Source organism: Trachemys scripta, chromosome 3 (genome assembly GCF_013100865.1).
Source record: "Trachemys scripta elegans isolate TJP31775 chromosome 3, CAS_Tse_1.0, whole genome shotgun sequence".
In the NCBI taxonomy this organism is placed as follows: domain Eukaryota; kingdom Metazoa; phylum Chordata; order Testudines; family Emydidae; genus Trachemys; species Trachemys scripta.
Window position 1 is genome coordinate 143,156,957 of NC_048300.1, and position 13,782 is coordinate 143,170,738.

General features: G+C 39.9%; 1 protein-coding gene across 1 annotated transcript in view; it reads left to right on the forward strand.

Moving 5' to 3' along the window:
- Positions 1 to 13,782, forward strand: part of ELOVL4 (ELOVL fatty acid elongase 4) — a 55,944-nt gene that overhangs the window by 16,812 nt on the left and 25,350 nt on the right. Inside the window, exons 2-3 of the mRNA XM_034766151.1 lie at positions 5,862 to 6,049; positions 10,481 to 10,561. Of these exons, the coding sequence (XP_034622042.1) occupies positions 5,862 to 6,049; positions 10,481 to 10,561 (269 nt within the window). The remainder of the gene's footprint in view (positions 1 to 5,861; positions 6,050 to 10,480; positions 10,562 to 13,782) is intronic.

Genomic DNA, 13,782 nt, shown 5'->3' on the forward strand with positions numbered 1-13,782 from the left:
ACTGTGTATCTGAACTATGCAGATCCATTGTTTAAGCTGCAAGCACAGTTACAGTTCAGGGATTGTAACAGCAACTGTGTAGCTTCTGTGTGATTTGCTCTGTACATTGTGGGGAGGGTTGCCACTCCACTGAGATGTTTCCTCTGGTATTGCATAGGTGGTAAAGATTTTACCATAAGTAGAACATATCCATATTTTTTTTTTAAACTAGATGTTGTATAACTTGTAGCATACTTTTGTATTGTGATTTGTTGACCTATTAAAGGCATAGCTTTGCACCTTTACACAAAAGAGAATGTAATTACACTCAGAAAACTATTTTTCTCATCACTTGGAGACTTCAGCTTTACTAGCCTTTTTTGCATTTTATCAAGTTTTCATCCTATTTTTGAATTTCAGAGTCCCATGTGAAATCTTCAGCCATAATCCTGAAACAGATCTGCATGGGCAGGCACCGGTAGCAGTGTGCAGCCCTAATAAAGTCATGAGGGCTCATCACTGGGTAGCGGTGTCTGTCCATCAAGATCCAGTTCCCAGATCAAGGTCTTCTTTGGTTTTTCTATCCCAGGGAAGGAGGGGAACCTCAAAACTCTTCTAGAAACTGTCAGATTCTTTTAAGTTTAATGGAGTTGAGCGCAATTAGTATTTGTGGAAGGAAGGTGGTGGTGATAGGTCTCCCATATTTTTTCTTATGGAAGGAAATGAAAATATAGGAGGAGATTTTATATCTGGCTATTTTTGTCAGGGGTGGAGCACTTAGTTCTAGTGCTGGCTGCCACTTCCTGCAGCCCCCATTGGCCTGGAGCGGCAAACCACGGCCAGTGGGAGCTGTACTCAGCCAAAGCTGCGGACGCAGCAGGTAAACAAACCAGATTTGGCCACGTGCCAAAGATAGCTGATCCCTGAATTAAGCCAATAGATATTGTGACAAAGTTCCTCCTCTATCTTGGTGGGTCCTGCGCTTATTGGCGGATTTTCTTGCTTCAGAGATTCACCATGTGGGTTGGGGAACAGCCCAGAGACCCTCCCCTCTGGAAGAACCCACAGTCCAGGTCAATTGGGAGGTTTGGGGGGAACCCAGGCCCGCCCTCTACTCCGGGTTCCAGCCCAGGGCCCTGAGGACTGCAGCTGTCTATAGTGCTTCCTGTAACAGCTGCATGACAGCTACAATCTCCCTGGGCTACTTCCCCATGGCCTCCTCCAAACACCTTCCTTATTCTCACCACAGGACCTTCCTCCTGGTGTCTGATAACAGTTGTGCTCCTCAATCCTCCAGCAGCATTCACTCTCAGCTCCTTGCGCCTAGCTCCTCACACTCGCACCACAAACTTAAGTGAGCTCCTTTTAAAACCCAGGTGCCCTGATTAGCCTGCCGTAATTGATTCTAGCAGCTTCTTCTTAATTGGCTCCAGGTGTCCTAATTAGCCTGCCTGCCTTAACTGATTCTAGCAGGTTCCTGATTACTCTAGTGCAGCCCCTGCTCTGGTCACTCAGGGAACAGAAAACGACTCATCCAGTGACCAGTATATTTGCCCTCTACCAGACTCCTGTACCCCACTGGTCTGGGTCTGTCACAGTATATAGGGATAGCCTGAATTCTACCCCACCAAAGGCTGAACACTGCCAAGAACTGCCAAAGAGGGACGAACCTGACCTGTCCCAGATGGTAACAATACAATGCCCAATTTACAACTGGGAGAATTAGCTCATCAAAGCAGATTGCTTTGTTTTACTTTTACTTTTTCCCTGGCTGGAAAGAGGATGATAATGGGAACTCTTACCAGAGCCTGGTCACCTTTTAGAGTTAGAGTTGTGGGCTATGTCTCTCCTGGTACCTGCATTGTCCATCTTCACTCTGGTTTCTTTGCATATATGGTATTTGATTCAGAGGTTTTCTGTGCCCGACATTTTCTCCTGTCATTTCCATTGGGGTAGTAGTTCCCCTTGATGCAGAAGAAGGAATTGCTTATTATGTTGGCAGTTGGTGGGATTCAAATGGTCTCCCTGTGCTCCTATTTCAATACTGGCATATTAGACATTCAGTGTCTTTTGAACCACTGGCTGGAGATGAAAGGCCAGATTCACTGATGCAATCTTGATCCTTTGTGCTGCTCAGGCAGTGCAAAGAAGCTGCAAAGCAACTGGATCTCTTTTCGTTTCTGTGTTACCACACCCTGGCAGCCCTCCATGTATGAGATGAGAAGGTGATGTGGCCAGAGCATGCTACTTCTTGGCTACTCCCAGCTCTCAGATGGCCCAGAACTGACTCCAGAATCTAGAAGCCATAATTGGTTCCATTACAGACACCATCTTATCTTTGCTTGGCAGAAGCTGAGCACAATTGAGACTCTGCGCCAATATTTCATTCTGTTGGGAAGCTGAGGTTCTGTTATTTCTGGTGGGATAAGCGGTGCACTTGTTTATCTCAATTTGCTAGAGAGAAAGCAGTTGCTAAAATTGAATGGTAATAGAAGTGTGGGTGGGATGGTAAAATGGTAATCATCACAACTTGATTTCTGGGGAAATATTTAGCATCTTGCTAGGACTGCAAACAAATGCTGCAGTGCTGAGTATCCCAGACTTTGAGTACTGTAAAGTCACGGTTCTCAGTCATGGTCACAGGTTGGATCATATTTTAAGAGAGATGCTGTGTGGGGGCAGGGCTGCCAGACATGCTGCTCTGAGTGGCATGGTAAGGGGGTGGGGAGCGGGGGGGTTGGATAAGGGCAGGAGGTCCTGGGGGGCAGTCTAGGGAGCAGGGGGCGGTTGGATGGGGCCAAGGTTCTGCGGGGGCTGTCAGGGGACGGGGAACATGAGGGGTTGGATAGGCGTGGGAGTCCGGGGAGGGGGCCTGTCAGGGGGCAGGGGTGTGGATAGGGGGCGGGGCAGTCAGGGGACAGAGAATAGGAGGGGTTGGATAGGGGGTGGGGTCCCCGGGGGCAGGGGGTCCTGGGAGGAAGCAATCAGGGCACAAGGAGCGGGGGGGGTTGAATGGTGAGGGGGTCTGAGGGGGGCAATCAGGGGATGGGAAGTGGGAGGGGGTGGAGAGGGGGAGCGGGACAGGCTGTTTGGGGAGGCACAGCCTTCCCTACCCGGCCCTCCATACAGTTTTGGAACCCCGATGTGGCCAAAAAGTTTGCCCACCTCTGTGCTAGTGACTCCAGTTTTTGAGGCTGTCTCCTGTTCCCTTTTCTCTTTCTATTCAATAGCAACAGCCCCCTAGTGGATGTAGTTAGCCTGGTTTCTCTTCCTTAATCCTTCTATCTAGCCTCGAAGCTCTTCATTGCAAAGAAGAGCTTGGACATTTGTAAAAGTGGCTGGAAGCAGAGAGGAAGCGCCAGCACCATGTGATTTGGCCTTTCTGCAGGCTACAGTCCTGCAAATTCTGCTATACAGAACTTGTTAACAGTCCAGATGGTTTTGAGATATCTGACCCTAAAATATGGTTCTAATTTGTACAAATGGAAATGTTGTGTTTTATATTTTTTTCATCGATTCTGTATCAGAATTGCACAATTTACAAATAAAAAGATGGGTTTTCTGTCAGCCCTGCAACTTAAACTGGGATCATGTATTAGTTCAGGGTTATGTAACATGACCAGTAATAAAGATTCTGCATGCCAAATTTTACCCTTAGTTACATATGTACAACTGTATTTCTTTCAGTGAGGTTGCACAAGTGTAACCAAGGGCAAAATTTTAAGACAACGATATTCCACAAGTGGCCCTGTAATTGAAATTCAGTTAACAATACCACTGATAGTTCATGAGCCAGAAAATAATCCTGTTCACTCTCCTACAGCTGTGCTGATGGTAATGAAAAAGTTACTCTTTGTATGTAAAGTAACTGGATACAATTCTGAGTACAGATAAAAAGCAGATCTGCTGATTAAATGGGTGCCGTTTTTTACAGGGTTATTTTTCAAAGTGGAGCCATGCTTTAATTATTGTATCTCAAAGATGTCACGAGGTCCTCAGACTAGCAATGCTTTTTTGACACCGAACCAGGACTTAATATAGCAAATTCTGGGCCTTTAAATATAACTTCAGATCTCTGGAGTGGTGCTCTTGAGTGACTCACTGAGTCTGTAAATAAAACCTTCGTCTCCCACATGGCAGCACAGGGTAGTCTCACTAAGCCAACCCTTTAAACTGTTTTATTTAGTAGTTTTCCAATACTCTTATCATTACCTCTAGATCTGAGATCTGTCCTTTAAATCAGCTTCTATACCAGATGACTGGACGAGAGCTAATGTGACTCCAATTTTTAAAAAGGGCTCCAGAGGTGATCCCAGCAATTACAGGCCAATAAGCCTGACTTCAGTACTGGGCAAACTGGTTGAAAGTATAGTAAAGAACAAAATCATCAGACACATAGATTAATATAATTTGTTGGGGAAGAGTCAACATGGTTTTTGTAAAGGGAAATCATGCCTCAGCAATCTACTAGAATTCTTTGAGGGGGTCAACAAGCATATGGACAAGGGGAAATCCAGTGGATATAGTATACTTAAATTTTCAGAAAGCCTTTGACAAGGTCCCTCACCAAAGGCTCTTAAGCAAAGTAAGCTGTCATGGGATAAGAGGGAAGGTACTCTCATGGATCAATAATTGGTTAAAAGATAGGAAACAAAGGGTAGGAATAAATGGTCAGATTTCAGAATGGAATGGGGTAAATAGGGGTTTACCCAGGGGTCTGTACTGGGACCAGTCCTATTTAACCGATTCATAAATGATCTGGAAATAAGGTAAATAGTGAGGTGGGAAAATTTGCAGATGATAACTATCTTGAGTAGTTTTGTAAGTCCCAGGCACACTGCGAAGAGCTACAAAAGGATCTCACAAAACTGGGTGACTGGGCAAGAAAATGGCAGATGAAATTCAATGTTGATAAATGCAAAGTAATGCACATTGGAAAACATAATCTCAGTTATACATACAAAATGACTGGGTCTAAATTGGCTGTTACCACTCAAGAAAGAGCTCTTGGAGTCATTGTGGATAGTTCCCTGAAAACATCCACTCAATGTGCAGTGGCAATCAAAAAAGCTAACAGAATGTTGGGAGTCATTAAGAAAGGGATCGATAATAAGACAGAAAATATCATATTGCCTCTATATAAATCCATGGCATGCCAACATCTTGAATACTACGTGCAGATTTGGTCACCCCATCTCAAAAAAGATATACTGGAATTGGAAAAGATTCAGAAAAGGGCAACAAAAAAGGTATGGAACAGCTTCCATATGAGGAAAGATTAATAAGACTGGGACTTTTCAGCTTGGGGGGGGGGAGATATGATAGAGATCTATAAAATCATGACTTGTATGGAGAAAGTAAATAAGGAAGTGTTATTTACTCATAACACGGGAACTAGGGGGTCACCAAATAAAACTAATAGACAGCAGGTTTAAAACAAAAGGAAGTATTTTTTCATACAACGCACAGTCAACCTGTGGAACTCCTTGCCAGAGGATGTTGTGAAGGCCAAGACTATAACAGGGTTCAAAAAAGAACTAGATAAGTTCATGAAGAATAGGTCCATCAATGGCTATTAGCCAGTATGGGCAGGGATGGTGTCCCTAGCCTCTGTTTGCCAGAAGCTGGGAATGGGTGATGGGATGGATCACTTGATGATTTCCTGTTCTGTTCATTCCCTCTTGGGCACCTGACATTGGCCATTGTCGGAAGACAGTACTGGGCTAGATGGACCTTTGGTCTGATCCAATATGTCTGTTCTTATGTTCTTAACTTTAAGAAATGTGATTCCTAAAATTACAGTGAATATATTTTATGTAAACTTAATGAAAAAACATGTAGTTTGTTATTTCAGTTAATTTGTTATGTTTTATTTCCCTCAGACAAACGTGTTGATGACTGGTTCTTGATGCAGACTCCATTTCCAACACTGACTATAAGCACTCTTTACCTCCTCACTGTCTGGCTGGGTCCCAAGTGGATGAGGAGAAGAGAACCCTTCCAGTTGCGCTTCTTGCTGGTTAGCTACAACTTTGGAATGGTTCTACTTAACTTCTATATTTTCAAAGAGGTTGGTATTGTATTTTTAAACTTTTGAATTGTGTTAGAATTCACAACTTTGAAAGTGTTAGATAAATTGTATAATTTTTATATTCTCTGGATAAATTTACTGCCTGTTTTGGAAGCTGAATACATTGATGATTGGATTTTTAGAGCTCTCTTGTTAATGGTGTTGTTGAAAATGGTATATATTGAGTTTGTGAATCAGCATTCTGTAAAAACATATATGTAGGAGTCATGTAGAATAGCTTGACTTATTAATACTTTGTTTAACACTGACGGTAAAAATCCTTTTTGAGTGGAAGGTATGTCTGCCCCTGCATCAGATTCTTCTCACAATTACCCAGTTCTGGAGCATATCAACGGAAGTCAGTGGAGTTATTCTAGACTTGTACCAGTATAACTAAAATCAGAATTTGGCACCCTGTCTTTATTTTTTTCCTGCAAGGTCTCAGACAAGCTATTATGTTAGAAACTGAAGGATAGCTACATTATATTGGATTGTATTTTCAGTGTATGTCTGCAAAATATTAGTGAGGTAATGGAAATTCAAACTTTTCTTGATCTTTAGAATGAGAACAAAAGAGATAAATCATATTTTCTTTTAGTTAAGGGCAGCGAGGCAAAATCTTACAATAGTATTCCTACTCAGTTCATGGAGTTGTCTATTGAAAAACATGAGATTTCACAAACATGGATTTATGATAGCCAAGTTACTTGGTCTTGCTGCCTGCTACACTTCACCTTTCTTAGGCCTTGTCTACCTGGGTAAATTGACCAGCATGGCTAAAACAGAGTATGTTACCCCTCAATAGCTATTCTGGAATAGCTCCCATGTGGACACTTTATTCCAGAATAGAGTATTCCTAAGGGGAGTTATTAAGAAATAGCTATAGCAGGATATTTTATTCCACTACAGTTATGATAGTGAATTTCCTTGTGTGAGCAAGGCCTTAATGGGATCATGTTCAGTGACCTAAGCTTGAATTATCTTGCATACAACTTTATAAGGTGAGAAATGTTCACCTGAATGCTCTGATTACTAGAACATTCCTTACTGCTTTTTAGTGCAATTCATATCAGTTCAGCAAACCTTTTGCTGATTTAAAATTTGTGACTATCTTCATTCATTTGCTGAAAATCTTTCTTCAGATTAACTTGTTGATGGAAGAATTTAGATTTTGCTAGCACAAGATCTGTTGCCAGGAGCCTGGAATTAAACAAGTGAACTGTGCAGTTGAAACTAACAGCGTTTAGGAACTGGGCTCTTAAAAATCTATTTTTATGTGTTCACCATTGAAGTGGTATTGTTCCCGATGATTATTTTTTCATATAGACCTAGGGCTTCTTTTACAGCATTGTTGGGCTATGTGGAAGCTGCTTGTGTCAAGACATATTTCAGTAGAATGAATTTTAACCATGACTCCTCAGTGAAAGTCCTCTCCCTATTAAATTATTCAGAACATACCGGACCACATTCCTCTCCTATTTACACCACCCACTAAAGACAATAGGATTACAAAGAATATATGTTATAGCAGAATTTGACTCAGTGTGTGTCTCATCTAATTGCAAAGAATAAACAGTGCCGTGTCAGCACTACATTTGATTTCTTCAACTAAAGGTGGGAAAGGTGAAGTCAACTCCAAGATCCTCTCTGAAGACTTGTAATACAGATAGTGTATGCTGGAGAGGGGGAAAGAGAGATGGTTGATCTAAAAATAATATATTCTGTAGTTGATGTCACATTACATCACTTTTTCAGGTAGATGGCCATCTTCAACACTAAGTTTAGAAATGTTAGTGCTAATTAAAAACTTAATGTCAGTTTATTCATGATCAGAAGCACTGCTTATCTTGTGAACTTTGCATTGAAGAACACTGGTGCAGAAGCTGCATATCAAAATCCTCAAGACTCTTCTCCATTCTTTTAATGAATAGTGAGACCAATTTCAGGATACTCTCAATGTGTTACTCTGCGCCTGTGGTAGACTCTTTAAACTTATCAGAGTGTATCAAGTTCAGCTTCAAAAAAAAAATGGTTCCACTACCTACAGCTATCATTGAAACATCTCTGATGTGTTTATCTAATGTTAAGCTATCACTAGTAACTGGTACAAGCTCAGAGGGCGATAAAGTAACACCGGAGGATGAAGTAAAATGTAGCCGTTTAACCCAGGTTTTAATTGTCGGTATAGTGAAGAGTCTGATAGCCTTGGAAGATTAAAAAATGAACTATATTTCTCCATGTTTGCAAAACTTTTTTGTTACAAATTTGTGTCTGAGCCTTGACATTTTGTTTTCTTATTGCCTGACATGGGTAAGCAGAGTGACATTCTGCTCAAATAAGTTTCTGGGGATCTCATACTAGTTCATATTGGTCCATTAGTTTTAAATCCAGGTCACTCCTAGCATGGCAGATGCAGTTGCACAGCAATAGGTAAACTCAGGTGACTACTCAAGATTTGTCTACTACTGTGAATTTCAAATAGCCCCAGAAAGACTGGATTCACATAGGAAATGAATCAGATTTATGTATTCTTAACATATCAAATTCTAATATATATTAACTGTTGATATTCTGAGTTCTTTTATTTTGCAAGAAATAAATTGGGATACTGTGTGTAGTAAGCTTTTAACTTTGTTACTCTAGTTTAAGATCATTATCCCAAGTATTCAGTATGTACTAAGCAGGACTAAATGAAACGCTTGTAGTATCAAAATGCGTGTTTTATTGATCTTAGAGACAGATCAGAGAAGAGCATTTGAAATAAACATTTGCACCTTAAGTTTTCAGAGATGCATGGTTTATAGCTATGCAGCTTAGATTTCAGACAGCACAATGTTTTAGTGATTTACTGATTCAAGGACATTTTAACTTACATTAGTAACATGATGCAAGATTCCCACTGTTGTGAATTATCACAAAGTTCACAGGCAAGCATTTCATAGCAGATGACAGAATTTGGCCTGAAATGCCCAATAGAGTTGAAACAAATCAAATTACCCAGTAAACTCAATAGACATTAGGTACCATTTAAACTTCAAAATGCTGTCCAGGTATCCTTCCTGATGGCTAAATCCATCAACAGCCTTAGATACCTTTTGACTATGACACTTAGTCCTTTCTGGCCTTAAAAATCTATATTTAGATCATCTTGTCTGACCTGTATAACACAAGCTATAGATTTTTACCCACTTACCCCTATTTTGACAATATGTGAATTCATAGGTGGGATCAGACCAGTAAGTGGGCTGGCCTTACAATGAGTTGAAAGAGGACTCAGTGGACTGTGCTGATTTCATTGTTCTCTCTCCCTATTAACTCTTTTGTGAAGGGTCGTTTTTGTCATCTCTCCCTTTCAGCATGTATATACTGCAACTAGTGAAGCTGGATGCCTTGGGCTGCAGATTTATCAGTATCTGAATGACATGCAACTTTACATCATCTCTTTGTTAGCTACTCTGTTCTTTTTCTCCTCTTCCAGTTTCTGACAGAGATGGGGACACCGAGCAGTAAATTCATTGAAGATTGATCTGAATAAGATAGAAGTGACTGCTCTGTAGAGGCTGGAATAGGGGCTGCATTCTCTTCTGGAGGTCATCTATATAACCACTCTTTGCCATTATGGCTGACAGCCTAGAAGTCGGACCTGATTCATTGCTGTCTTTGGATTTGGAGACATGGCGGGGGAGGGAGGCAGCATGACACACCTTGTAAAGTTGACCAAGAGGCTGTGGCCCCCCACTTCTGATGAGAACTCATCACAGTGATTGAAACCTTTATCTCCTGCAGGCTAAATTATTGCAAAGTGCTTTATTTGGGATGACCCTTCCAGAGCACTTGGAAGCTTCCGCTGGTACAGAATGCAGCAGTTAGCCTCAAAGTGGGGTGTATATGAACACATTATACTGCTGCTTTTTCCTGGTTTTGTATTTGCCTCTGTGTACAGTTCCAAGTGTTGGTTACAGTATTATAGCCCTGAATGATCTTGGGCCCAGCTATCTGAGAGATCATTTTCTCTCCCTATATCCCATCATAAAGATACTCTTCTTGCAGGTTTCATTAAGGGATTCTGAGTCTCAGAAACATGCTCCCTCTGCTGGCAGGATCCATGTATGAATGGCTATAGGTCACAGTGGACGTGGTCGTAATTTATTCTGTTCTCTAAATATCTTGCAGACTATTCAGTTTATTTATTTTTTTCTGAGTATTTTATGTTTAATTTAGGGGACCACTTGTTTTGACACCACGAGATATGAAAAAGTACATTGTTAAAACTAAATATTGACCACTTTTAAAAATAGCATCTTTGTATTGTAAATAAATATGATTTAAAATACTGCTTTTGGAGTAAATTTATAATACCACTAAAATCACTAATAAATAATTATCTTTGTATGGACTCTTTCCCCTCATATATAATTTTAATATTTTCAGCTATTTTTGGCATCCAGAGCTCGAGGATACAGCTATGTCTGCCAGACTGTGGATTATTCAGATAATATTTATGAAGTCAGGGTGAGTACCCTTTTTATGTACTGTTATTCTGCACAGACAAGGGTGTTATTTTAAGCTTTAATTCAGCAAGTCTGAAAACCATATGTTTAGAATCAAAAGATATTGATCAATCTTCCTTCTTCCCACCCCATGCTCTTCTGCAATCCTCTGTCTCCTATCATGGTTAGCTTCATGTAATCTTTTGCTCACTTCTGAAAGACAGACTAATACCATATAACAACATATATTGCATAAATTTATATGAATATGCAGTTTTCAAGATATACGTTCTAAATAAAGTCAGGAAATGTAAATATTAAAATTCTCTTACCACTGTGGATTTGCTCACATACTTCTACTTTTGTATGGCTTAAAAATAGCAGTGTTAGATGTGCACATAATCCAATTGATTGTTTCAATTGGCCAGCAATCCAATTGATTGTTTCAGGTGCCAGAGTGGACTTCAGAGATACCGCTGGGATATGATTGGGACATTGATTGACAAGGAGTTCCATAGTTTGAAGTCTATTTCCACAGTCACAGATAGGCTTGTGTCTCAGTGCCCATTTATGGAGAAAGTCGGTGCATCTGCCATCTGATGTGTGGATGTGATTCAGAGTGAATCATATTTTCTGTGGGAGTGAAAAGCCACAGGGTTCTTTGGTTGAGTCCTTGCTGAGGTGTTATTTGTTAACATCTTTCCCCCTTGCCTACCTGTAGTCTTTGGAGGAAAACCCAAATCTTTGAGCTTTTGAGCTGTAACCCACAAAAAGATTTTCTGGCTTTGAGTTGGAATGTTGGTATATTATTTAGGTCTTCGTGTATTGGAAGATTCTTGTTTCTTTAAATAAAATTGTACTCCTGAATAATTCTCATGTTTCAATGACTTTGAGGTGGGTAGATATGCACTACTACAGGAAGCCATGGTTGTGTCATTGACTTCACTGTGCCTGTAATAATCTACACGATGATGTTAAATTGAGAATGGACAAGTGATGTGTAGGAGTGGTGTATCCAGATTGGTTAGCAGTATTCTCTGTAGAGTAGACAAGGACTGGTGAAGAGAAGCATAGAGTTTTTGCATCAGCTCTCCAGGTCATTCCTGCTAGTTTCTGGATGAGGTTTACACACATTTTTATTTTGTCATGAATATTTTTCAGATATTGTTGGCATGTGAAGCTTCAGTCTAATGTCACACCAAGATATTTCAGGGGTGTGGGAATGTGTCCTATCTGCTGGCCGCAGAAATCTGCATGGAGTTCCATCTTACCTTTTGATTGTTTAGAAAAATGCTGACACAAGGGGGGAGGGATAGCTCAGTGGTTTGAGCTAAACCCAGGGTTGTGAGTTCAATCCTTGAGGGGGCAGGGCAAAAACAGTACTTGGTCCTGCTAGTGAAGGCAGGGGGCTGGACTCAATAACCTTTCAAGGTCCCGTCCAGTTCTAGGAGATAGGATATCTCCATTAATTTAATTTAATAGTCTTAGAGGGGTTTGGTTTTAGCCTCCAGTATAAAAAATATCCTTTCATGATTTTAAGGTGACACACTGAACATCCCATATTTTCAAAAGTACTTAAATGATTCAGTGGGACTTAAGTGTTTCTGAAGGTTTTGGCCACTGTACATGAAAACTTAATTTTAACAGTCTAATCCAAAATATTGTTTATATAGTGCTGTAAATGTATATAATGTTTAATTAATAGAATATGCTAACCAAGAACCAGATCCCTGCCCTGAACAGTTGTCTAGCTATGGGTGAAACTCAAAAAGTCCACAGCCTGTTTAAACATCCATAACAACATGGAAATGAAGAAAAGAATCACAATTGTCATCATCACCACCACCTTATATCAGTTGCATGGCCAATATTGCAAAGCGTGAGCAGGAATAGTGACTCTATGTACAGGATTTATATGCCATGTTGTCAGAAATCCTTCAGCTTCACCTTCATCATTACCATGTTCTTTGCCTTCATGCAGAGCACTGCTGCAGAGCTCAGTTCTGTGAAGGACTGGATGTCCTACTACTTTTGCATGACCTCTCAATGGCTCACCTCCTGCACAATGTAATCAAAATAATGTTGTTGCATTTTGGGCCTTCTGAAACCCCTCTGAGAAAGAGAGGTCACCTGCCATAATACATAAAAGAACACAATACAGTTAATAAAAAGAAAATGGCATTTGCTACAGACATTACTTATGCCCAGTGTGAGCAAGATAACATTGCTAACGGAACCTTAACTTTTTCAAACTTCATGATAAGTTCTTGATAAATGTTCAGAAAAGAAGCTTAAATGAATTCACAGATTCTAAACCATAATGCCTAGGTTTCCAGTTGATCTAGCTGGAATATGGTGGGGAAAATACAAATTGAATTATACCTATTATTTTACTAAAATAGCAGTAATTAGTTGGTAATACCAAACCAATATTTTATAGACTTTGTCCAATATCAAAAGTTGATTTTCATAATAAAATATCTGATCATTCCAAATTTATGACAACTTAATGATATGCTATTTACATTTAGTTATAATTATTTTTTAAAACTTTGTGTCCTATAAAGACATAACACAATTAAATCTACACAATTTCATAGGTTCATTTCCTCCTCCTGTAATACAAGACATTCCAAGTGTTGTTACCTAAATAGGAACTCAAATTTAATTTCCAGACAGAGTTTCAATAGGTCCTATATCTGTATTAAGGACTTAATCTCATGAATCCTTTCTTTGACCAGACAGAAATCTTTAATTTAAAACAAAATATTTCCCGATACTCAATTTTCTTTAATTAAATTAGTAAAAATAACCATAGGGGTATCCAAATCAGTTCTGGTTACTCTTTCACTTGAAAATTTACCATCTGCAAACTTTTTATCATACTTTAAATTGGTGGTATATGTTCTAATAGATATAGATTTAAAAAAAACCCACTAATTTTAGATTTGAATCAAGACCGCTAATTTAATAGCCCAAAGATCTCTCTGAAGAAGAGTGTCTGTATTGGAATATATATTCTCAATGGTAATAGAATAACCAGTGGATAAAATTGTCAGGCGTATAGGAAAATTAATGGCTTGATCCTGCACTATTCAAATCAATGGGGGTTCTTCCATTGATTGGAATGGCAGCAGGATCAAACCCTAAGTGCAGTTGTGGAGCTTGTACTAGTAACCAGCAACTTCAACCCTCTAGGTGGTGCAGAGGTTCAACAGCTACCACTCCAGCCTATCAGGCGGC